This window comes from Pogona vitticeps, chromosome 2, assembly GCF_051106095.1.
Source record: "Pogona vitticeps strain Pit_001003342236 chromosome 2, PviZW2.1, whole genome shotgun sequence".
Classification (NCBI taxonomy): Eukaryota; Metazoa; Chordata; class Lepidosauria; order Squamata; family Agamidae; genus Pogona; species Pogona vitticeps.
Window position 1 is genome coordinate 134,105,487 of NC_135784.1, and position 27,033 is coordinate 134,132,519.

Consider the following 27,033-nt stretch of genomic DNA (forward strand, 5'->3'; position numbering starts at 1 on the left):
ACTAATTCAGGAACTGGCTTATTCTGCATATGCCAACAGCAAATTCATTCTTTAACTGTTGTTTATGTTTTGTAAATTGTTATTGGAAGATTTATGTAATACTTTTGTGTTATTTTATTAGTTGTTTACATTATATTGGAAGCCGCCTAGAGTGGTTGCATAGACCAGCTGGGTGGGATACAAATCAAAACAAACAAACAAACAAAAAACAAACTGTGAATCCTAATACAGTCAAGACAGAAACACCCAGGAAGCAAGCTAAGGATAACCTCAAGGTTTAGGAGGAAGTTTATTTTTTTTGAAAAAGTCATAAAGGGAGGACTCACAAACTGTTCCCTGAAGACTTAGAATGTGGAGCATCTTCTCAGAAGCAGAAGAAAACAGAATGGATGACATGGAATATCCTGAAAAGCAACACAATTTAGCAGGTATTCTGGAACACTGGAACTTTTTGTTGCAGATCTCACGTTTACAGCAGCCCTAATATGTCCGTGATTTAAAGTTGTAGATCTAGACGTTCACATTTCAGCTGTGTAACGCCGAGCACTTGAAAGCTTCCGAGCCATCCCACCACCACACCCCTGAGTTAAGAGAGAGCTGCTAGACAATCAGTAAGAGGCAGAAGCCAAACTTCCTAGAGCACAACACCCACTCCATTCCTCTCCTGAAACTGTGCTCCCTGCAGCTCCAAGCTTCTCACTGCTGCTTTCAGGAAGCAATAAATGTGCATGAGTAGCAGACTGGCAGCAGCCACCTGGAGTGAAACCTTGTATACATGCAGCGCTTCGTTGTAGTTTCTCAGAATTCTCCTGAATGCTGACACAGGGGGTTAAAAGAACATTGGTGCCGGGGGGAGAGAGAGAGCAGCATGTGATATTCAATAGTAAAAAAAAAAAATACTCATCCCCTTAAAGCCTACTGCTTATATATCGCCCCAGAGTGCTTAAAGCTCTCTTTAGGGGAGTTTACAATGTAATTATACAGGCTACAAATTGTCCCCACCGAGCAGGGTACTCATTTTACCAACCTTGGAAGGATGGAAGTCTTGAGTCGACCTTGCACCAGCTACTTGACCTTGGGATCAAACTTGGGTTGTGAGCAGAGTCTTCACTGCAGTACTGCAGTTTTAACGACAGTGCCAGGTGACCAAAATATAACTGGAGGTGTGTGACTGTGGGTTGAAACTTCCAGAATTCTGCCTGGGGAATTCTTGGGAGAATTCTGGGATTTGAAGTAAAAAAAGAAATAGAGAGAGCATTCTTGTCTTCACACAGTTCTAATCGTGTGTGACAGAATACAGTACAAGCATGCACAAAAGAATCTTGCAGCACCTTAAAGACCAACTAACTTATGATAATATGAGCTTCATAGTCTAGAGTCTACTTCATCCCAAGCAGAAAGTGTTACCTAGAATTTCTGGTGAAGACATAGTACAGATCAAAGCAATATTAACTGTGCAAAGCCCTAACAGTGAGAATGAACACAAAACAGGCTTGTAGCACCTTAAAGACTAAATGATTTTACTGTAGCGTAATATTTCTATGGGTTACAGTCCACTTCATCTGATGTAAGAAGTAATACCTCAGTTAACGAAGTAACCTCAGTGGGATAGATCAGGGATTGTAATGGGGGGGGAGGGTGTTGGACAAATTTACAATGCACAAAGTACTGAACAGTGATAATTATTGTAGCAGTGGCTAACGACAATTGCCCGATGGCTAACACATTTCTGCACTGCTGAGGAACTTCACACACACACTGTGATAAACGAATGTTTGTCCCTCTTCAAGTCACTGGAGAGAAGAACTGAAACTCTTGAGGAACCTCAGAGCAGCCATTTGTGAACACAGGAACTTCAAGGCAGATTTTAATGCAAAGCAGCTCTACAAGAATCCATCAAGAAGCTCAACTCTTATCTCCTGTCAATCTCAGTACAAGGACTTTTTAATCACACGACATGTGATAGAATCAACCAACTAATGCAAAAATGCCTGTGACAACTCTATCATGCCACAAAACTATTTTGATGATGTTGTTGCAACAGACTAACACAATTACTCACTCTGGAAATGACTGGCACTGGTCATTCACAAAACTGCTGAAAACAAACATCCTGGATGTAGGTAAACTAGTTAATATTTGTAATACGATAAGGAACTATTAATCCCATTTAGACCACTGGGTAACAGACGGGAGCTTCCAAATATATATATTTTTAATGAGTGTTTTTCCCACTATTACCATTGGTTTCTAATTATTCCCATTTCTTTTTTGTGTGCTCACAGGTTGGCCTGTTTGTTGAATGCAGAAAACAAAAGGGCACTGATGACAGGAAACAGCACGTACCCCATTGGAAGGTGAGCAAGGGAGCGACCAGGAACACCCGATATTGTGACACTGTTAGTTCATGTCATGGCATTGCCAGAGTAGTGGTAAGGACAAATTTGGTGTCTTGGTTTGCTGCCAACAGGTTCCTCAGCATTTCTCCACAGAGCGGTGATCTCACCAGCATACCACCTTGTATACATATAATATCCATGGAAGCCAAACAGTTAAGATATTCCCCTGGATCAGAGACTACCAGGTAATGGAAGGAACCCCAAGCAAAGGCTAAGAAAAAACATTCTTCTTGAAACCCTGGAGAACCACTGCTAGTTCGAGTCAGCGATACTAGCCTAGATGGGCCATTGATTTAGACTAGATATAAAAGGCAGCTTCCCACATTCCTAGCAACGACCTTGGTATTGTCTACATAAATTCTGGTGTGAAAGGATTAAGAGCTGTCTCTTGTCTGCTAAAGGCGAAGGTTGTCTATGGGCTGATCCCCCTAAGGTAAACACAGGGAGTGAAGACACAGGACTTCTGTCTGGTGGATCTGGACTCACTACAACAGGAGTGGAGAAGCTGTGGCCTACATAACTTACTGAGATTGTAAGTTTAAGGTGGATCACAACAGAACAAACTTGAGGGCTAAAGATGGATACTGGATCTGCAAAGACTGAAGTCAGCCAGTTTCAAAATAAGATCAGGGACATAAACATGCTAAGGCAATTGTATGTATTTTGTGTGAGAGGGCAGCCAGCAGATCACAGGCATGAAATTTGGCTGACTATAAAAGAAAGCTATAAAGAGAGTCTAAACTGGGCTTTCCCTTACTGGCCAGGGTCTACTTCAACAAAGGAAACCATGGGGTGGGATGAGCCCCTGGAGATAAGGTTTCAGCAATGGACTGTCATTAGCAAATGTGTTCTCACACTCCTTTTGACATCAGACATTAAACAACATTAATGTAAAGGAAGGCTGTGGCACACATCAGACTGGGCTGTGTAAGGAAAAAGTAGGCTGAGAAGGAAGCGACTTGGATTACATTCTAATCAAATTAGATTTAAAAAAAAAAACCCTAAAATTGGCATCTTCTAAAGTTTTGATGAGAATGGCCTTCATTCATTCATTCATTCATTCATTCATTCATTCATTCATTCATTCATTCATTCATTCATTCATTCATTCATTCATTGAGAAAGGTACTTTTCACCCTGTTTTGATATTATCCTAGCTAAAAATTAGATGGTACTGACAGTATCCCAGGAGGCACAGTTGGGTCCCTGACTATCAAAGACATTTCTCCCAGCCGCTATGAGCGACTCCACCTGGAACCCCACTGTATCAATCGATAAATTTCATTGGAATACACATAGCACATTCCTCCATTACATCTCAACACACTATCCCAACTACATAGCCTTATGTTGTGCCTGCATTTTCTCTACTTAATAAAGGCATTACCTCTGCATAAATGCTATTTTTATGGCTAATGCACATACACTTACTTCACAGCGCAAATTCTTACCCCCACCATCAGTTGCGCATCAATTAGCGGAGAACAACTCCATGCAAAAAAACAAAAACCCAAACATAAGACCTATCAATAACGTAATTTGTTTTAGGAGACAATTGGGGTATTAATCCAACCAACCCCTACAATGGGCCTTCCCCCAGTGAAGCTAGCCACTGGCCTCAAGGCCCATGCTTGCTCCAAACCAGTTGCAGAAACAGCTGATTTGAGGAGTCCCATACAATGAATGGGAATCCTGACTTGGTCCTCGATAAGTGGCTCCAATACTCATATTCCAAATGCAAACAAAGGAAAATATCTGCCAGCCCCAGACAATTAATTTCCCTCTTCTTACAAATAATGGGAAGAACGACATTAGAGAGAAAGAGGTAGTTAATGCTATCCATTCTGTTTCTCTGCTTGGTCAGTGTAAGCCTGGCCTGGCTTTAGTGCAGGTAATTCCTCCACTCTCAGGTGTCCTTAAATGCCCCCCCCCCCCCGGGATTGGTGTGTTAAAGAGGTAAGGCTTAAAAATATGGCCCTGAAGTGTCTGGTCCTCCGAACTTCTGGCATAAAGCAATTTTGAATGAAGGCATAGATTAACGCTGATGACCTCATTTCACTCTACTTTTCACTTGAGCCAGTGAGTGGTGTGAGATGGAACGGGAGTGAAGAACAAAGAAGTTGTATTCATTCATTAAGCACCTTGTTCTTTGCAATACACTTGAGCAGCGCTGGGCTCTTCCCCTCTCCCATTCCCATTCCTACTTCGTTTCACAGAGAAAGGCATGTATGAAGAACAGAGGTTCATGCTTGTACCTGTCAGCAGATACCCCATTATTTCCAGGGTTCCTGATGAGGCACAGAGCTTGACATGCTGCTCCCCATGTGGAGAAAACGATGATGGAGAAGGGAGGGGGGTTCCACATTCTTCCAAGCATGTGGCTAAGAACCAAATACATAACGTGAGCAGGGCTACAGAAATGACACAGAACGGGGAACAAAGAGAAGAGCAAGGCGACTTTGTGTGGCTGGTGTGTATGTCCATGCCCATTCCCAGAACCGGCCATTGCAGTCTTGTACATATATGTGAGTGGCTTGGCTTCAGTTTCTTCTCAGCTCTTATTTTTGTCATTTATGTCCATCAGAGTTTTGGATTAAATGTATACAGCGACAAAAGAGGAGGGAGCACGCTTTGGAGGAAAAACAACCAATACCAGTCAGATTAAAAAAGTGATTTTTTTTATTTTTTAAATTAATAAAAAACCTTCAACCTGTTTAAGCAAGATTCTGATTTTAAAACCTAAAAAAGAAGAAGAAGAGTCTCAACTTCTCGCCTGCCACTGGATGTAACGGAGCTCTGTGAAGCCCTCCTTCAAAAGATCCTGTCTTCTTGCATGTATGTGTGTGTGTGTGTGTGTGTAAGATGATTTTTATATATCTATCTAGCTACCTATCTAAGCAGTTTCCCTTCTGGCTTAGCCTCCCAAATGCTTAAGCATTGTCCTTTTAAAAGAGGGAAACACATTGAGAATCAAGGGGAGGGGGAAAAATAATTCCCAAAGGAGAGGGGAACAAAAGTGGTGGTAGTAGTAGTGGAGGCAAGTTAAGAACAGATTTAAGTCCATGGTACAGAGTAAGACACAGTCAGTTTCAGCTACCTGGGGCACATCTGCCGCAATCATAAAAAAAAAAAAGCTTCAACAGGCCAAAACTGGGGTGGGGGAAGAGTTGAAACCCAAACGAGAGCATTCCCACCCCGACTCCAAAATAAACCACACCCCTTGTACACAGCCAGAAGGATTTGGTTATTGACATTATTTTCCCAGAGTGTGCATGTACCGGCTCCCCTTGAAGATGGCAGGGAAATATATACCACTTCCATGCATGCACCAAATCATGGGCAGAATTCGACATGCTACTCAAAATAAAAGAGAGAGAGAGAGAGAGCCCCCACAATGTATCTAATAGCAGAGGCATTTTGCACTACTCCGTCATTTCTTTCCAGGCTCCTTGTGTGGCTTACAGGCCAACTCTGCAGCAGAAAAGAAAAAAGAAAAAAGTCCCCTTCATTCACGACACAAGGCAGCCAGATTCTTTCCCGCAGGTGACGCCACAGCCACGTAGGGTCTCTGAAGTACCTGTGTTTCAGCAGGGACTTTTCGCATCCCTTCTGGCTCCTGGCACACACAAACCTAAATTTGAGGCCTGTCGTGTGAGACCAGTGGTTTCCTTTAGCAAGGGATTTCCTCACAGCCCCTCAACTAGAACTAGTACAGGCCTCTTCCGACAACCAGAAACCAAAAGGAAGGGGAGGGCAACAAAAATAAGGGAAATGGCCAGTGTGAGCTCTTTGTTCCCCTGGTTTTCAAGGGAAACAAACCCATTTGGATCCAACATGGCCACCGTTCTTTCCAAGCAGTGTTCTCAGAAAAGCCACCTGGATCTTTGCAATTCTTTCACTTGTGATGTATATACATTAAGATATATTTATATATTTATATATTATAGTTATATATATATTTTCCTTTAAAAAAGAGAAGAGACAATTTATTAAGTCTCCTGAAGAGTAGACAGCATGGGGGGGAGGGAAGAAAGGAACAAGGGAAGGACTGATGAAATCTCATCAGTTAAAAAAAAACCTATAAAATATTCCAGTGCGCTCTTCAGGAAAAAATAAAAAGATACCCCCACCCCATTGCCTGTGCCCCCCCTGGATTTGCCACGCCCTCCCCCCCCCCACAACAAAACTTCTTCCCCATTTCAAAATCATTAAGTCTTATCTCTGGCCATCCATTGCCGTCATGGCTTTCTGCTGGGGGGGACCCTGCTGAGACACAGGAGGCCACATGGGCTGCTGATGGTGGAGATGATGGTGGAGGTTATGGCTGGTGGGCGATGAAGGAGGGATCCAGGCAGGTTGATGGTTGGGAGGCGAAGAAGCCCAGAACGGACTGAAGCTACCCGGAGGAGAACAAGCCATGGATGTGATGGGGCTGTTGCTGCTCTGGAGGTTCTCTGAAGTCCGCAGCTTGGAAAACATGGCAAGAGCGTCTGGGAAGTTGGGAGGTGTGGCTGGAGTATTGCTGGGTGTGCACATCTGGAGAAGAGAAAGGGAAAGAGGATTAGGACTCATGAGTTCCTGAACTCCAAGTCAGCACAGCACTAACACAGTGGTTCCTCAAGGCTATTTCCTCCTACTCTGAACAGTCAGCTAGCCCTCAGGTGCAATGCAAGAAAACAGCCCCAGCACTTGTTCACCACATGTATGCATGCAAGATATGGCACCCTCTTTTCTCCTGAGTAAGACGTACAGAGCAGAGCAGGGGTAGGGACTGTGTAGCCCTGCCGATCGGGTTGGTGCAGCCAGTAGGGAAGGAAGGTGGTGGTGGTGGGGTTTTCAGTCCAACGTGCTGGAGAGGGAGGGGGAGATACATGCCCACCCCTCCTCCTCTGCTGTCTCCCTGACAAATTTAGTCGCTGGTCAAGATATTAAAATTCCCCAATCACTACAATGTGAAACTGGGGACACAACATTTTCATAGACTTACAGGAAGCTGCTTCTCTGAGCCAAATTCAAGTCCAGTGGCTGAAATATAATACATAAACTCTCTCTTTTTTTGGGGACAGCATGTGATGTGGGAAAGGCCTGTTCTTAAATGCAATACTTCTCATGGACAGAAGGTACTTGTCTATACAAAGAGTTGGCTTCTTTCTCATTTCTGGATTCTTCTGCAGGCAAGATCCTGATAACAGTTTGAATCAGAGTTCATAGGTCTTGGAACCTACAAAACAATTATCTAACCACTGCCCCTATCTGAAGGAGAGCCTGCTCCAATATGTCCTTGCTCCATTGCTAACATTCTCCGAGTACCTTCTCCATGTGCCACTGGACACAAGAGAGCAACGGGGGTTGCTATCAGGGTGGTAATCTTCATGGCAGTGGTTCCCATCCATGATGTGCCCTCCAAGAGAGCCACCAGGCACTCTCACTAGTAGTAATTAGACATCAGGCTAAGACCTTCCCTTTCCTGACAGACATTTAATTACCGGTGCTACTGTTTTATGATCCATTGCTGGCTCTTAATGCCACTGTTACCTTACTCGTCTTTGACTGTTTTACTTGGTTTTATCATCATATTCATTATTTTACTGTCTGTCTCAGTAAATTGTCCAAAATCTGTATTTATGCCAGTAAATAAAAGTTTACAGAAACACAATAATTAATGGATGAAACAGGGTGGTGGAAGAACTGATTGCTAAGCCATTCATACTCAATGTTAAAGTTTGATAACAACAAACAACTAAAATGAAGCAAAATTCAAGGATTTAAAAGACTGCAGCCTGGACCGTGTACTCTGGCATGTCTCTCAAGTCAGTAACTCAGATCAGTGGATCCTACCACATACTGTATGTGGAAAGTAGGGTAGTTTGTCTTCTGATTTGGAAAAGACAGATACAATTCTGGGGAATCACAACAAAACACTGGTGTAACCTTGAACACACAGAAAAGCAGTAGAGACATGTTGCTGTACTTGTTTTGTTATCGCAAACAAAGTTTCATTAGGTATTGATATACCTCCTCCAAAACTACAAGAAAATAAAATTGCTCTCACAGTTATAAATATCTGCAAAAAATTCTTGAATGGTATGCCATCAGCTTGACGCATGCACACTTACAAAAATGTGTAAGGTATTTTGAATATTTCACATCACACAAAAGAAATAGGGGCTTTTTTGAGTCATGGGAGGGCCCATTTCCCATGACTGGGAAAAAAACCCACCCTTCTCTAGGGCAATAATATTTTCCGAGGTGAAAGATTCTCTCTTTCGGAGCCTACATAGACCCAAGTGAACCTTGCCTGCTTTGCATCACTGAGCACCAGGTTACATTTTCTGGGGAACTCCTAGACATGCCCCACTGGTGCCCTCTTATCTTTCTGGCATCACTGCCACCCCCACACAGAAAGCACGCTTCCTCATTTTCTCTGCTCTCCCCACCTAGGCCTGAAATGAAAGTGATGACAGAAGTTAGGAAGGGAGACAGTCCTCAGAGTCACACCATTCTGGCCTGTTGCAGAATTATGGTAATTTGATGGTATACACTTATGATGAGGCAACCCCAGGGAACTGTACAAATCGCTCACATGTCCGCTATGATACAACCCCATAATCTGCCCCAAAAAGTCTCAAGGTGGACTCTGAAGCTATGAGTTCCCCGGCAAGATGGTACCTTCCTCAATTAAAATGGGCCACTTCTTGCCATTCTGACTGAAGTGAACTAGATTAGGCACACTCTGTCATCCATATAAACTGTCTCCATGAGGTACTTGATAAACTGGCTTGACATAGTGCTTGTGGGAAGAGGCTATGGGAAAGACAGCCCACAGAGAAGAACCCACAAGATCACTAAACCAAAAGCAGTTACACACTAACTGTCCTTTTGGGTATACAATTCAAGGTGTGCTTGCCTGGGTTTATGAAAGTGTTATATCAAGGAGTGGCAGCTACTCCAATCTGGATTCATTCCCTAACTACCCTGGAATAAAAGCACACAGAAGACCAAATTATAAGCCTCCATCTAAACGCCAAAAAGAAATACTACTTTGAAGTAGGGTAAGAGATGAAGGGTGTAACTAATCAAGTCCCCTTAATTACAGGATGTGATTCTCAGCTTGGGAACAGAAATAAAGGGTGTGTGTCTTTCCCCCTGCCTCAAAAATTCAGAAAGAGAGCATTTTACAAGATTTTCCCTTCAGTTTCCCTCTTGCACTAGAAACATTCGTCCAGAATGACCTTCCCTTACCATGCCAGATTCGGGAGACTGTTAGGAAGGATTCATTTTGTTGGCAACCCTAACTGGGTAGTTACAAACTGATTTAGGAATATTGTTGTTCAGTCCCTCTCTCAGACTCTGCAGTACTTTTTTCAACTGTGAAACCAAACAAAAATGATACAAAACGCCATCCCTAAGAGGTGCAACCACTCAAAGCATCAAACATGAGGCAAGGCTCCTGCCCCACACCTGCCTGTTTGTTCTGTCTCTCCCTGGCATAGTTCTCAACCTTTTCAGACAACTTTTCCTTTAGGGCAGAATTCAGCCCAACCTCTAAGCTCAAGCTACTAGTATAAGTTCAGTTGAAAACTCTTTATTATTTTTATGTGAATAGAGCTGGCCCGACTTCCATTTCCCAATTCTGATGAGTTGTATTATCTCCACAGCTCCTTCAAATGGAAACACACTCTTTCCCTATGTCAGAGGAATCAGGGTTTTGAGGTTAAAAAGAAACAAGGCTTTTAAATGCAGAGGAAACCAGCCTTTCCTTTTATTTACTAACCACGGCAAGGATGGGTCTACGGGGGGGGGGGGGGAATATTACATCAAAAATGCTGTAAACTGGTACACTGTAGAAACATTACTGTAAAGTAATATAAGTTCGAAAACAAATAAATAGGTCAAATTTTGTGCTCATAAATCACATTCATTCAGCAATGTACTGGTGGTAGGTGTGCCCATTCTCCACCTGCTCAAAACCCTTCCAATTTAATGAATTTCACATGACATCCATCCATAAAAAGGGTGACAACAGAGTGCCCGGATGGGATGCATACATTGGTAATATTATATATGATGTCTATGCAGTGAAGTGCATGTTATGTACCCAATACTTTACCAAGCATGCTGGATTTCCTAATCAACAAATGTGTCACTCAGCCTTAGGATCCCCAGTAACCTGATCTTTAAATAGACAACTGTGGGATTAGGCAATGGGATTTCTTTTGAGTAGTGTGTTTCAACTCACATAATAGTTTTCTTTTCTTTTTAACAATCATTTGCAGGCTTTCTGATGGACTTGGTGGTGAGGGGGGCTAAATTTCATTTGAAAAACTCAAACAAGCTTATATTATTCCACATCCATATCATGCAAATCTCAGACTACTACGGTTTCCCACGATATGGAAATACAGTAAGATCCATACAGTAAGATCCAACAACACACTATTTTACTTATATAAAAGTTGAGTATTAACAGACAAAAATAATACAAAGCAGCCTTATAAAAAGATGAAGGGTTTCTTGCACACATGGTCTTAATTGCAAGTAAAGCATGTTAATGTGTGGAAGGTGGCTTCTTGAACAATTTCTACAGTTTGTAGCACAGGCCTTATGAAACACAACACGGTGCAGCTCTTTGTTAAATGGCCACCTTCTGAAACTGCATTCCTAATGAAAAATCAAATTATAATATAACAGTTACATGAGAAATTTGCATCAACAAAATATTGCAGTGTGGGTGTTTCTGGTATAAATTCCTGCCAGCCAACTACAAATCTTCTCCTAGAATACTCCATTAACACTTTGTGCACATTTTCAAGTTTCTTCTCTACCACTGACAATATCCTACGCCTGGGGAGCCTGCGAGAACAGTCAGTGAAATCCTCTGGGGATTCTAGCTGGCATAATTTTAGGTTTGATCATTTTGTTTTTTTCTAAAAGCCACAAAGGGCTTCAGGTTTCCTCAAATCCACTGATCTCCCTCTTGCGACCAAGAACATGATGTTCTGGATACATAACGATCCATACTGAGAATTGGTTCACTGAATGGGCTCAGAATCACAAGTATAATAGATCTGCTCCTGTACTACAGAGATAAATAAAATGCCTTTACACTGAAGCTGAAGAACAAGGACAGAGCTAGTATTTAAAGTAGTTCACTTAAGGAAGAACCCACACAAATTGAGGCTCTCACAACTTTAGCTCAAAATCTGTTGAGATTAGAATCTGTCAAAGATGCTGCTTGAATTTACAGCAATTTTAGAGTATTTAGCCCTGCAGTTGCAATAAATGGCCTATTGGGGTGACGGCTTTTTAACAACTGTTCTGAAACTTAAATACATGGCCTCACATAGCGATTGCACAGTGCACTATCTCAACATAATAGCTGCTCAGCATTCAGTCTTTTTAAAAGCTTCCTTCTCAAGAATTTTGTATACAAAACCCCAACTATGCCATTCACTAAGCTGCTCAACCCAACACATTTATTCATTTTGTTCACTGTTTTTATTGATAAAGATACATTTATAGTGCCCTAAAGCCTTCTGAGCAAAGTGCATGTTCACCATCTTAAAAATCTGAAGTCTTAAGCAACTAAGCGTACAGTACTGTGATACAATGTGCCCTGGCAGAACCCTCTCCATCCTGCACAGTTTCCCGGTTCCATTTAGTTGCCTCCACATATTTTGAATTCCAGGGGGTAGGGGGGATGAGGAGAGGATCCTAACAAACTAATCAGACTGATGCAATACAGTACAGCAAAGACAAAGACAAGGCTGAGGAAGAGTTCAGTATTACTCAAAAGCTTGCAAAAACTACTTTAAATACTGGCTCTGTCCTTGTTCAATTCTCTTTTCAGTTCTCAATGAGCATGCTTTATCCTGTAACAAAACACATGGATGTGAACTACTAGTAGATTTAGGACACATTTACCACAAAGTATTGTTTGATTTGTAATACAAAGTCTTACTCTGCCTCCTCAACAAGCAAGGCAATGGGTGTAATTTCTAGGCAATAGGTAGGCCCAGTGAGTGTCTGGATTCATATTAGCTAAAGCACTGGTTCTTAACCTTGGGTTACTCAGGAGTTTTGGACTGCAACTCCCAGAAGCCTTCACCACCAACTGTGCTGACTGGAGTTTCTGGGAGTTGCAGTTCAAAAGCATCCGAGTAACAAAGGTTAAGAACCACTGAGCTAAAGGGCAGTTTCCTCTGTCATAAAATTACAACAGCTCACAAGAACTATTTTCCGCCATGTAACCTGGCATAAACACAACCATTAATACTGCTATCCTAGTGATAAATGAAATGTGTTCGTCTCTAAGTAGTATATCTAGTGAAACACCCCAGAGAGCACAGGAACTACTTCGACAGGGCTGCCTTCCCTAGAAGGGAGGGCCCCATGTTAATGGACCTGTGGTGATGAAGAGCAGCTGTGTGTTACCACAACAAACAGAAACATTACAAAATGAGCATGCAATAGCTCCTCACCAAGAATTCTGCTCCAACTGGGTTACAATCACTCTCCCCCCTCCCGCCACTGGCCAGGACACCCATACTAGGGGTGCTTGCATAACACTGCTCTGTGAAATTGTATACCAACTTTAAAAGCCCTTTTTAAAAAGAAAAAAACAACACCCACACCCACAGCCTTTCCAAAATGAGCCTCATCCAGAAGGCCGATCTGCCTCAGGATCAACCCGGTAGCTTCCAGATGTTCTGGACTGAAAAACCCCAGCAGTCCTAGCAAGTGTGGCCAGTAGTCAGAGATGACACTAATGGAAGTTTAATATTTTATGTACTTATTTAAAATATTTTCACCCCACCTTCTCCCAAAAGACCCAAGGTGGCTTACAGTATTAAAAAAGTAAATGGCATAAAAGCTCAAAGCAATTATTACAATATTAAAAAGAATTAAACAAGTATATTAAAAACCCATAGATAAAAATACTGTAGTATTAAAAATGCATTTCAAAACAATAACACCTGGAAGCCACTTGTTTGGAGAAGTCATAGAGAGACAGCAACTGTTCTGGGTTTTGAGAGGTGGGAGATCTTCTAAACCTGGGAAATACTGTACACAAAGCAGTTTGTGTACTAGCACAAAGCAAACACCACAGAATGATGAAATGCAAAATCGTGTACAGTTACAACACACTGTTGGAAAGGTTTTCACCTGCTTCAGAGAATGGTTACACACACCCATACACGTACACACCCACGACTACCACCAAACACAGCATCATGCCTAGGAACATTCAGCATGAAGCTACAACTTGGGAGAGGAAACAAATCTCTACAGCACTTATTCACACAGCCCAGTTAGTTATATTAATTCCTGGGCAGCAGGTAAAACTAACTAATTCACTCGAAAAGGTTAAACACAGGCTGGAGATGTTGCCTTATAAGAGGAAAGCATTTTTATCCATGGAGAACATTTGAGATTTTGTTAAATCTGTGAAGTTCAAATATGGGAAATAAGCCTAAAGAAAATATACAGGGATTTTCAGAAAGCAGGGGGAAGAGGTAGTATGCCTCTACTTGTACAGACCTGTAAGAGCAAAACAGTTGTTTCCCCCCACGTGAAACCAGCTAATTTACACAAATTATATTAAAATGTAGAAGGGCTGACACACGAAGGGTTCTTGCATCTAAATCTTAAAGTCAGTGATACAAACTGTAACTTGTCCTCAGCAAACAACATGAAGAAAGAGACACGGGTGGAGCCCGGGTAGAGAAGGCAGCTTCAACTTCCACCAAAGTCGTCGGATGTCAAAGGGCAGATTTTGCAACGACAGTAATAAAACGGGGAATGGCGTCAGCTTTGCCGTGCCTCTCTTTATCAGAAAAAGTCAGGCAGCTTTTTTTTACCGCTTATGTACAAACTAACTCAGCCAGCCAACTTGCAATCTCATAAACTCTCTCAGGAGAGGCCCTAACAAAAGCCTGCCGAAGAAGCCTCACCCTCCCTCGGCTTCTCTTCACTTCCTGGTGAGCAAGGAGGGCTGTGTGTAATCATTCTAATTTTAGCCTCTGAAATACACATACACACTGGACTCTCGGGGACATGCCTCGTTGCCAGGACCTTGTTTCATGCTCCATGTCACACCCACCTTACAGCCGACGGTAGGGAAAAGTAAGGACTGGACCATTCTCTGTATATACAAAGATGGAGGGGGGGGGAGAGGAAAGAAGCCTACTGAAAACCAAAACAGAAAAGGAGAAGATGAGTAACTGAAAAATAGTTAGGTTACCTACCTGTAACTTTGGCTCTTCTAGTGGTACTCTGTGAATTCACACAAATGGGTTAACCCTGTGCCTGCGCAAGGATGTCCGGAAGATTCTAGAGCTACAGAAAAAAGAGTCAATTAGCTCCCCCCCCCCGAAGGTATATAGGATCTGCCTCATCCCTCTCCTTTCAGTTCCCTAAATCCACCGTTACAGTATAAAAAAAGAGACAGCAAGATATCATGACACGGTATCGTGACAGATAGAGGGGAGGAAGGGAGGAATGTGTGAATTCACAGAGTACCACAAGAAGAACCAAAGTTACAGGTAGGTAACCTAACTTTCTTTGTAGTGGTCTCTGTGAATGCACACAAATGGGTGAATGGCAAGCTGTACTCACCGGAAGGAGGGCCGTCACGATATCAGAGATGATAGTACCGCCCGTCCAAATGCCGCATCATTTTTGGCTCTGACGTCTAGGCGGTAGTGTCTGGCGAACGTCAAGGGGTTGGCCGAGGTAGCCGCCTTGCAAATGTTCTGTAGTTGGACACTCTTGAATAGAGCTGTCAACGCAGAGGTTCAGGCCGTCCGGTACAGGCTTATTGGCAAGATGGTAAGCCAACTGTATGAGCTGAACAATTCACTTGGATATTGATTGTGAAGAAGCAGGTAGGTATCGTGGTCCATGACAGCACAGGAGGAGACGCAGGGACCGCCTAGTGTGCTTGGTACGATGGAGGTAGAAGGCAAGAGCTCTTCTGACATTGAGGGTGTGGAGTTTACGCTCTAATGGCATGGACGGAGAAGGAAGCAGTGTTGGAAGCACAATGGGCTGGTTGACGTGAAAATCTGATACCACCTTCGGTAAGAAGGAGATGTCAAAGTATAGGGTGACTTTGTCAGGGTGCATTTGGAGGTACGGAGGATCTGACCTGAGTGCAGCCAGCTCACTTGCTCTTCTGGCCGACGTAATGGCTACAAGAAATGCGGTCTTCAGCAAAAGCATTTTCTCTGAACAGGTAGCCACAGGTTCGAATGGAGACTTGGTGAGAACTTCCAAGATGAGTGGTAGAGACCATTGTGGTACAATGTGCTGTGAAGGAGGCCGTATGTTTTGTAGGCCCTTCAGGAATCTTTTAAGAGTAGGGTCAGAGAAGAGCCTGGCGGAGCGAGATCGAGGAGGTTGGTGAGCCACGATTGCCGAAATGTAAACCTTTAGTGTGGAATGAGCCAGTCCCAGATTGAAGAGATGAAGCAGGAAGCCAAGTACCGTGTGTAGAGATGTGATCATGCCTTCGGCTTGGGGGAATTTGGTGAAAGCTTTCCATTTGTTCTCATACAGCCAAAAGGTGGACGGTTTTTGGGCTTGCTCTAGGACCGCACAGAACCTGGGGATATCCTCCACACCGCCAGGTGAAGAGACTGGACATCGAGATGGAGAAGGGCCCAGTCGTTCTGCGAGAGGAGGGACGGTATTGGAGGTAGGTGTATTATTTCTTCCGTTATTTCCGATGGGTGGGCAAACCAGGGTTGGCGCGGCCACCATGGGGCAATGAGGACTGCATTTGTTTGGTACTGAATGATCCTGGTTATGGTCCTGAGTAGAAGTGGTATCGGAGGGAACAGGTAAGTTAGTTCTCCGGACCACGGTATGAGGAAGGCGTCTCCGACGGATGAGGCGTCTATGCCTGCCCTGGAGCAGTACCGGCTGCATTTGGTATTTTGATGGGACACAAAGAGATCTATTGTGGGCTGTCCCCATTGGCTGCATAAATTTAGGAAGACCTTCTGGTCGAGGGCCCATTCTTGCATTCTGGTGGGTAGTCGGCTCAAGCAGTCTGCCAGGGAATTGTCCTTGGACACAATATGGATTGCTTGGGGGAAAATGTGGAGGGAGCGGCACCATTCCGAAAAACGTAGAGTCAAACGAAGGAGGGGCCTGGATCGAGTCCCGCCCTGTCTGTTGATGTAGTGCATCACTGTGGTATTGTCCGTAACCAACTGTACCACGAGCCCTCGTATGCGGGGCAGGAAGGCTTGAAAAGCATTGATGACAGCCAACAGTTCCAGCTGGTTGATGTGGATAGCTCTTTGGTGCGAAGTCCAGAGGCCATGCGCCCGCAGCTCCTGGCAGTACGCTCCCCATCCTGAGGGGCTGGCATCTGTCACAACTTGTATGGACGGGTATGGAGGGTGGAACGGTCGTCCCAAGGAAAGGTTGTTGGACATGGTCCATCAGATGAGATGTTTGGCTACGAGAGGTGGTACCCTTAGCTTTTTTGTAGAGGGTCCATCATGGGATCGTACTGGGTGAGAAACCAGGACTGGAGCTGTCTGAGTTTTAGTCTTGCGAAGAGTACCACTGAGGTAGTGGATGCCATCAGACCTAAGAGATGCAGGGTATCGTGCACAGTCAAAGTTGCGTATGGTGTGAATTTGAAGACTGCTGCCGGGATTTTGTGAATTCGCTGAGACGGTAGGAAAGCTCTCAGGCGAATCGAGTCCAACGTTGCTCCTATGTAGGAGACGGTCTGGGACAGTATCAGGCTAGACTTTTTCTCGTTGATTTTCAACCCGAGTCTCTTTAGGGTGTAGAAGGTGAAGTTTGTGGCGGAGACTGCCTCATGGTAGGATTTTGCCACTAGGAGCCAATCGTCTATATAGGGAAATATTTTTATCCCCTTGGTACGGAGGTAAGCCACGACTGGTGCCATGCATTTTGTGAATGTCCTGGGGGCTGTGGAGAGCCCGAATGGAAAAGCGGTGAATTGGTAGGTATTGTGATGGAACCAGAAATGGAGGAATTTTTGATGAGACGGGTGAATGGAGATGTGGACGTAGACGTCTTGTAAATCTATGGTGACGAACCACTTTCCCTGAGACAAAAGAGGGAGAATGGAGTCAAGAGTCAGCATACGGAGTTTCTTGTGGGGAATGTATAGGTTGAGGTCTCTGAGGTCCATGATGGGCCTTACGCCTCCATCTTTCTTTGAGACTGCAAAGTAATGCGAGAAGAAACCCTCAATGGAGTCAGATGATGGTACCCTGGTTATGGGCAGACTTTCCCCAAAGAAATGAGCGGAGGCGTTGAAGCCACAACTTCAGGGCTGGCTTGGTGAAGCCTTTGCAGACGCCACACAGGGCTGGCTGGTGTTCTTCCCCCAAACAAAATAAGCACCGCGAGTGTACGCTGGAGAGGAGAATCTTGTTTGAACAGACCTATTGAAGACGCCCAGTGCGGCCATAAACTCTGCACCCCAAACAACTTGAGTAACAGCCCGTTTTTATTCTTTAGATAAACTCACTGTGAAGAAGAGTAGTCAGAGGTCTGAAATGAAGCCAGGGATGTCCAAGAATGAGTAGGTAAGGAAATGAAATGTGTGAAAGTTCCTATCAAGATGCTGCTGCAGCAGCGGTAAGAAAGGAACTGAGGCACCTGGTGCCGGAGGTGGAATTAAAGGCAGTGTGTGGGAGGTCCTGGCACCATGTGCTCGAGCTCTGGAAAGTTCTGAGGCTGCTCTGCGCAGATTAACCCGTTAGTGTGCATTCACAGAGACCACGAAGAAGAAAGCTTTCACTTTTTTTTGCAGTTTTCACTAAGTAACAAATAGGCCATTACTCTTCAAAGTATATAAGCAGTACTATCAGCTTACATAGGCCCTTACTAAAGTAAGGGTACATCAATACTCAGCATTCTACCCTTATAATTTGAGATTTTTTTTACATGTACATAAATTTTGTAAACAAATCCACAAAACAGGATTCACTGAAGAGTGCCATTGACTCAGGGCTGCAGCTTGTCCCATTCATTTAGCACCAACAATACAGTGGTGCCCCGCATGACGATGAAATTGCTTGACGACGACTTTTTTTGCGATCACTATTGCGATCGCAAAACAATGGTTCCTATGGGGTTTTTTTGCTTTACGTTGATTAGGTCCCTGCTTCGCGAACTGTTTGTTCGCAAAACAATGTTTTTTCCGGCTCTGCAAAATGGCTGGCTTCCCTTCGCAAAATGGCTGTTTTCCGGACCCCTGCTTCGGAAGATAGTGATTTTAAACAGCTGATCGGCGATCTTCACTGGATGATGAGGTATTTCCCCATTGGAACGCATTAACCGGTTTTCAATGCATTCCAATGGGTTTTTTTGCACATGACGACGATTTCGCTGTACAGCGATTTTGACAGAACAGATTATCGTTGTCGTGTGGGGCACCACTGTAGTATCACATAAGAAGCCTGTGGAATTACTATGGTTTAGCAAGTAGAACCAGAGAAGATCACCTTGGCCTCCTTCAAGTCAGAAAGCATAACTGCTCACCTTCTTCACAACCCCAAGTAATTCAACCCTAACCTTCAAGGGCAGTCCAGTCAGGGAAATAAACTTTTTACATTATCTCTATATATAAAGCCTGGGAAGGTTATTTCTGGTCCCAGAATTCTTCAGCCAGCGTGGATAATTCTGGGAGTTGTAGCTCAAAACAGTAACTTCTAAAAGCTCTAATGTTTACATACACATGAGTATCTATTATGCTCTATCTATCAACTACTACTGCCCCTATTTCTAATACTGCACTGGAAATGGCACAGCTTTATACGGTCACAGTAACTCAGAGAGGGGGTGTTTCATCAAAGAAACAGATCTGTGAAGGCTTTCCATACACCAGAATGATGTTAACCCAATCTGGTTCACCTTCAGCCAATGTTGCTTTACTATCGTATCACTCATGTGAGAAAAACTGCAACATTTGTGCCTACAAAAAGTTTTGCACAATTAATATGTTTCTATTTTTAACAAAAAGCTTTCAGGAATAAAACAAGCTGAAGTTGTCATAGCAATGTAAACAGACCCTGTATTGTGTCACTCAATACAATCCATGGGCATGGAGCATGGAGCCAAGACTGTGGTTCGCAACATCTGTGGTCTCCAGATGTTCTTGGACTAAAACGTCCAGAAGCCTTCAACACTAACCATGCTGGCCAGGATTTCTGAGAGTTATAGTCCAAGAACATCTGGGGATCCAAGGTTGGGAACCACTGCTGTATTTTGTTGTATATACAGGGTTTCAAGACAAACAGGATGCCCATGTCTGGGACAAACCAAAGGAATTAATTACATGCATGCAGTAAACCCACTCCCAGGTTGGCCACATGGCAAAATGGGAAACAACTACTGGCTATCAGAAGACAGTTTTAATGGGTCCGGAAAGAGTTGACTCATACTTCACCCTGTGGATTGTATTTGTCACTTCTCTGGGTACCTCCCAGTGACATCTGAAGATGCACATCTATGAACACGTGATAGTCACTCATTGGGCAACTGCACCATTTTTGATGCGTGCCTCTTTCAAGCATTTGAACACCATAACATTTAACTCAGCAACACTCAAGTGCAGAAGGGGCAAGCCTGGTCTGTTTATCAGAGGAATGTGCTCTTTGGGTGGTGAATTAAGACTGTAGCAACTCCATCATTGAAACATCACAGCTAAGCAGAGACTGAGCAAATGTATTTTATATTGTAATCATCATCATCATCTTAGAACTGCAGAGTTGGAAAGAACCTTATAGATCAAGTCCAGCCCCTTGTCAAGGAGGCAAAGTGGGGGATCAAACTCCCAACCTCTGGCTCTGCAACCAGATTTTTAAACCATTTGGATAGCAATTCCCAAATAGTTCCCCCCCCCATCCCATCCCACCAGCATAAAGTCTCATTTGTACTTTTGGAGATAAGATGAACACATTTCTGCATTTTATTTTACTGGATCACCATATTGTATTCTGAAACCTGGTGTTAGTGTTCTGGATAATTTATTATATTCCAATCACCTATGGAAGATACACAAGATATGTAGGATCCACAATCTGCTTTTTCCGACCCCCTAAGAGCTCCCACCCCACTGACTTCACTCTGCATTCATCCTGTAAAGTTACAAGATGTTCCACTCCGGACTCTTCCTGAGCAGAACTCCAAATTACACTATACAGGTATATAACGTTTAATGCAAAAAACTGAAGTGTCACTGAACAACATTGCTCCTACATGTGTATTCAGTTATCCATCATAGCCAACACTACTTCCTATTTATCAGTTGAATTGTCTCTGGCCCCAATCCAGGAATCTCTTCAGCTGCTTCAGTCCGTCAGAATTCAATATGCCTACTGCTTTTGTAAGTAGCTGCAGTCATGCCACAGCTGGTGGATAATGTTGGAAACCAGTATCTTTATAAATTCTGGCCTCAATGATCCCAGTTCTGGCCTCAATGATCCCTTCCTCTAAACCAGTGGTTCTTAACTTTGGGTTACTCGGGTGTTTTTGGACTACAACTCCCAGAAGCCTTCACCACCAGCTGTGCTGGCTGGGGTTTCTGGGAGTTGCAGTTCAAAAACACCTGAGTAACCCAAGGTTAAGAACCACTGCTCTAAATGACCTCCATTAAGAATGAATCAGCTGTAGCAGAATTATGGCTATTCCACACATCCTGCTGCATCGCCTCTATATTAGTACAGTACTGCCTAATGTGGAGTCATTTCCACTGGTTCTTTACCTTGGGTTACTCAGGAGTTTTGGACTGCAACTCCCAGAAGCCTTCACCACCAACTGTGCTGGCTGGGGTTTCTGGGACTTGCAGTTCAAAAACATCCGAGTAACAAAGGTTAAGAACCACTGGCTTAGACAGCCACACCACAATTCCTACCATATTGGCTGGCCATGTTAGCTTAGCACAGTGAGAGTAGTAGACCAGCACCTTTGTGTTTAAGATGTTGAGAGTTTGTACACACATTGGATTAAGCATGAGTACTAAAAAAACCCCACATAGATCATGATTAATATTCTCCTTTGATATACATGTGTGTGCGCCTGCAGATGAAATAATATTTATACAGTCACAGTAAACTTTAAAAATATTTACTGAACAACATGTAGAAGAATCAACTAACAGTACTTGAACATCTGGCTTGGTATAGATTTGGTTTGTGCTTGATAGACTCATAACCGTTTCATAACATCTTTTCTAACATAGCAATAGCAGACAGTCCTAACTAAACACTTACACATCAATAGACATATCAATAGACAAGTTATCATATGAACAGAGAAGCCTCATCCTGTCACTATTTCTTATACCTGAAAGTTAAACCCTCTAAGCACCTATCGGCAGACATCAGACAGAATATGATTGGTTATACATGTTCTATTATGCAAATACAGCTCATTCATTATGTGTGTGTACACACACGCACATTTATACATGATGGGTTGCATAATTAAATATTTTACCCTGTTTCCCTGAAAATAAGCCCTAGTATGATTTTTCAGGATGCTCGTAATATAAGTCCTACCCCAAAAATAAGCTCCAGTTAAGTGAAACCCTGCCCTCCACCACTGTGCAGTACTGTGCAGCAACCAGAAGATGATAACATGACTGTAAAATAAAACATCCCCTGAAAATAAGGCCTAATGAGTTTCTTGGAGCAAAAATTAATATAAGACCCTGTCTTATTTTCAAGGAAACACAGTAACACTTTGAAGACATATCAGGCTAGAAAAGACTCCTTTATATCCAATGATCAAAAGAGACAATTTTAGGCTCACACACCCTCCACAACATCATGCGCAAAACCATTTGTTTTGTTATCAGTCTGCCATCTACGCAAACACTTAGCAGTCATTGGCAAGGAAAGGGCAGACGGTAGCATGTCTAGCCAGGAAAATCTGAAATGCATTCACAATTTATATTAAACATCCTACACGTGACCACCTCTGTGACTCTGATTTCCCAAACTTCTGCATCCAGAACAGTGGTTCTTAATCTCCAGATGATGTTGGGCTACAACTCTCAGAAATTCTGACCACTGGCCACCGTGCCTGAGGTGCCTGGGAGCTGAAGCCCATAATCAGCCGGAGGTCCAGTGGCTGAGAACTAGTGGTCCCGAATGTCTCTAACATTAGGTCATTACCCATATTTCAGGATAAACACAGATGAGACTCAGAAGACCTATTATCAGGCAGCCATCAGGATCAGGTGTTTTAGTTTTCACCTGAAGGCAGTCACATTTAAGGATGGGATTTTTTGATTTCATGGACAACAAAGCCCCTGTGTCTCTATCTGAGAAGAGCTACATGACAGAAGACACCCAAACAGGCCTCATTTGGAAGAAAGGCCTCATCTGAAAAGTTCTGAGACTGAGCTAGTCCAAGCTGTGCCTAGTTTCCTGTTTAGAAAGAAAGCTCTCACAAAGCACTGGAGCAGCATCAGAAGGCTTGGGAGGGGCTAGTCCTACCTCAACATTTTCCATCTGAAAATCCCAATGTCTGCAAAGTTCTGCAATCCTAGCACATTTTCAGGACTCTTCCTTTGCAGCCCTGAGCTTACCTGAATACAGGTGGATTTTAACTTTTCCTGAAGAGACACTTCTCCCCTCAGCCACACTGACCCTTCCAACTGAATGCTTTAGGTACAGAGTACTCCTAATGCTTTAGAATAATGTTTTAAAAGAAGAAAGTGAGGTCCAATAATTACACCAGGAATTGCCAAATATCACTGTTGCTGCAATTACGTGCTTCAAGTAACGTCCAACTTATTGCAATCTTATGAACTAGTATCCTATAAAATGACTAGCTTTGTTCAGTCAAAGCTGTGGTTTCCTTTATTGCATCAATCCATCTTGCGTTCATTCTTCCTTTCTTCCTGGTGCCTTCCATTTTTCCCAACCCTTTTGACTTAAGCTTGCTATTTACACAAACTGTACACAATCTTGTTATTTACAGCACAAACTGTACACAGTGCTTTAGTGTAACAAAAGCAAGGAAGCAAACACACACACACACACACACACACACACACACACACACACACACACACACACACACACACACACTCAAGGTTCCTGCCCCAAAGCGATTATTATCTACATGGAGAAACAAAGGGAGGGAGGAAGAAGAAAAGGGCGAGGCCAAGAACAAGTGAGTAAACTTAGGTGCCTGTTGAAACCCAACAATGGCTTTACTCACACAGCCAGGAAAATCTGATATGTTTAGCGCAATGGCACAAAGAGAAATGCACACAGACTGCTTGTTCTGGCACAGCATCTTAAGGACAAGACTTAAAAGACACTAGCAACACATTAAGTCCCAAACGGACACCTCAGGTTTGTTCCTGCCAAACTGCCAACCTCGTGAAACACTGGTAAAAGTCACACACAAAACACATTTCTTTCGCTCACACCCCCTCGTGCAGCTGGCCGTGACAGATTTTTTTCAACTGTAGCCCAGCTCATCTGTTCAGAACTCAATGAAGTAAGTAAGTAGACAATAAATCAACCATCTTGAGTGCTTGAGCAAGAGGGAAAACAGACCAGTTCCTGATTCCTAGTCCCACATCCCTTCACGTTTCAATTTTAACTCCACAACCATACAGTACAATAATATTTTGCTACAGGTCACAATCTAGCAGAGCCTGCACACTCAAGCGTTTTTTTACCTTCATAATCTGTCCAATCCAACTCTGAGGGACAAACATGTCCTTATTTTGACAATAACCTCCATTTAAGGCATCTAGAAAAATAGATTTTGACCCCTGACCGCCCACCCCACCCCCTTATCAATGAGATTGCTTCCCAAGGTAACTTACAGAAGTATGGCAATAAAGACATAAAAGCTTTTTAAAACATCAGAAAACAATAAAAGGTAGAAACACGGAGAGAAAACTGCCAGCAGGCAACTTAAAATCAGTCACATTTTAAAAATATATTTATTCACTTTGTGAAAAGGATACCTTGCCTTTCCACCACACGGAATAAAAAGCAACTAAAATACACAAAGCAAAAGAGTTTAACTTGAATTAAAAGGCCTGGATAAAAAAAAGCACAGGAAAAAAGCACATGTTCAGCTGTAAACTGAAGTTCACAAGGCATATGGACTCAAAAGGGAGAGGTTGGCGAGTATTTCAGAATCTGGTTGGCAACAGGACAGAGAAGACCCACGTGTTGGTCACCAAATGCTCCACCTCAGCTGGTTGAGAAGAATCACAGCCACTTCTGGAAAAGAAAACATTGCTACAGAAGAAAAATACAGTGGTGCCTCGCTAGATGATGATAATCCATTCCACTGAAATCGCTGTTTAGCGAAATAATTGTCTAGCGAAAAGCATTTCCCCATTGGAATGAATTGAAACCTGTTTAATGTGTTCCAATGGGGAAGAATCGTCGTTGTCTAGCGAAGATTGGCCATAGGAAAGCCGCTCTGCAAACCGCCGATCAGCTGTTTAAATCGCTGTCTTGTGAAGCTTAGGTCCCGAAAACACCCGTTTTGCGAACACAGAGGGAGCTGTCAAAATCGTTGTCTAGTGAAAATTGGTTTGTGAAGCAGGGACCAAACATTGTCCAGCGAAATTCCCCCATAGGAATCACTGTTTTGCAAATCGCTATAGCAATCGCAAAAAGACAATGTCTAGCGAAAAAACTGTCATGTGGGGTAACTGTCTAGCGAGGCACCACTGTACCTTATATACACATAGTCCAATAAGAATGGCAACAAGAGGTCTGCAACTGGGAGGGGAAGCACATTAAAATACTTTATTTTAAGGGGCTAGATGGGCAGCCAAGCTGTACTGAGTGGTCAAGCCCAGGACTGCCAGGAAACAGGAGGTGCAGGAAGCTCCAGGAAGATATCTAGCGTTTGCTCTGTATCTCCCCCCACACACACCTCCCAGAAAAGACAATGAACTGAAATGGCTGTTATGCCTCCTTAATTAGGGCGGGTCATTTGTTTCTCAGCTGCCCTCTATCAATAGCTCTCCAGGGAGGGTACTGTCAATACAATTACCTGAAAAGAATCCAGAATAGTCCAAATACTTTAAAGCACAAACTTTAAAAACAATTTACAACAGTTTATCCATTCTGATTGTTAAGCTGGCTTCTCTCTCTCTCTCTCTCTCTCTCTCTCTCTCTCTCTCTCACACACACACACACACACACACACACACACACAGAGCTCTTTTTCAAGACTGAAAAAGGCAGTGACCCTGAAGGGCAATCCCCAAAGGTCAAAAGTTCTTGACTGTCTGAACACAGGGGAAAGTTCTGCTGTGTTTTACAGCTTAAGTGGCACCTCACCCTATGTTGGAAGAATCCACATAAAACCATTATAGATCCCAACTAAATGGCTGTCAACCTGACACATTCCCCTCCTCCCCCCCCATCTTTTGGCCACTTGGAATGAGCCTTTGGAACCGGGAGACCAAGGCTTAAGCTACACAACCCTACACATTCACACTTCATTCAGCTCCAGTATGTTTATTATCATGCTGTTCCCCCTGGCTGCTTGGGGGAAGCATCCATAGTTTTCTTCACCACTCACTCCCCAGTTCTTCCCCACAATTACCCTGTGAGATAAGACTACACTGAAAAGCAGCGAGTCCCCAGCCCAAGCCAACACTCAATAACCAATACACTACATGGTCTCTCCTATGTTTTGCCTAAGCGAACCATAAAAATGGACAGCAGGTCCTACAGATTCAGTGGTTGCTCAGTTGCACACCACAAAACACTGTTTAAAAACGATTTTAGGGATTTTAATTTAGATTTTTAGATCTTTTTAAAAAATTTCCATTACATTAGAATTGATCCTTTTTACCATCCAATTTATATCAACAATGGTTAGGAGCTATATGAATTATTTTCCAAAACTTCTGAAGGGTATCATCTGCTCACCCATTTTTGCACTGAAACAAATCCTGAACTTTGAATTTCTTAATACTAACATGTTGTTGTTGTTGTTTAGTCATTAAGTCATGTCCCACTCTTCATGATCCCATGGACCAGAGCATGCCAGGCTCTCCTGTCTTCCATACTGGGCCACAAATATAAGAAGATATTTATATTTACCGTTTTCCCGAAAATAAGACCTAACCTGAAAATAAGCCCCAGCTGAGTGAAGCCCTGGCCTCCACCATTGTGCAGCAACTAGAAGAAGATGACAGGACTGTATTCGAATCAATGTATTTAGTTGTATATAAAAAAATAAGACATTCCCCTGAAAATAAGCCCTAATGTGTTTTTGGAGCAAAAAATAATATAACACCCTGTCTTATTTTTGGGGAAACAGGGTATTTATTTAAAATATTTAACATTTATTTAAAATATGTTTATCCCGCTTTTCTCCTTAAAAAGGACCCAAGGTGGCTCACATCTTTGGAAGATCATATTTAAAGCTGAAAACAATGAATATCAAGAGGTAGCTTACACCATTAGAAGACAATATTAAAGCTAAAAGCTGAACAAAAATACAATTACCACTCTGAGAAATGGAAAACACAAGCGGTACTAAAAAGATACATTAAGGAATCAAAACTAAGGTATCAAAACTAAAGGGACTTCAAGAAATGAAGCGCTGCTCCACTAGCAGAGACACACGG

General features: G+C 43.0%; 1 protein-coding gene across 1 annotated transcript in view; it reads right to left on the reverse strand.

Annotated features, from left to right (window-relative positions):
• Nucleotides 1–5,060: 5,060 nt before the first annotated feature.
• Nucleotides 5,061–27,033, reverse strand: part of UBALD2 (UBA like domain containing 2) — a 34,097-nt gene continuing 12,124 nt past the window's right edge. Inside the window, exon 3 of the mRNA XM_020813240.3 lies at nucleotides 5,061–6,935. Within this exon, the coding sequence (XP_020668899.1) occupies nucleotides 6,615–6,935 (321 nt within the window). The 3' untranslated portion in view covers nucleotides 5,061–6,614. The remainder of the gene's footprint in view (nucleotides 6,936–27,033) is intronic.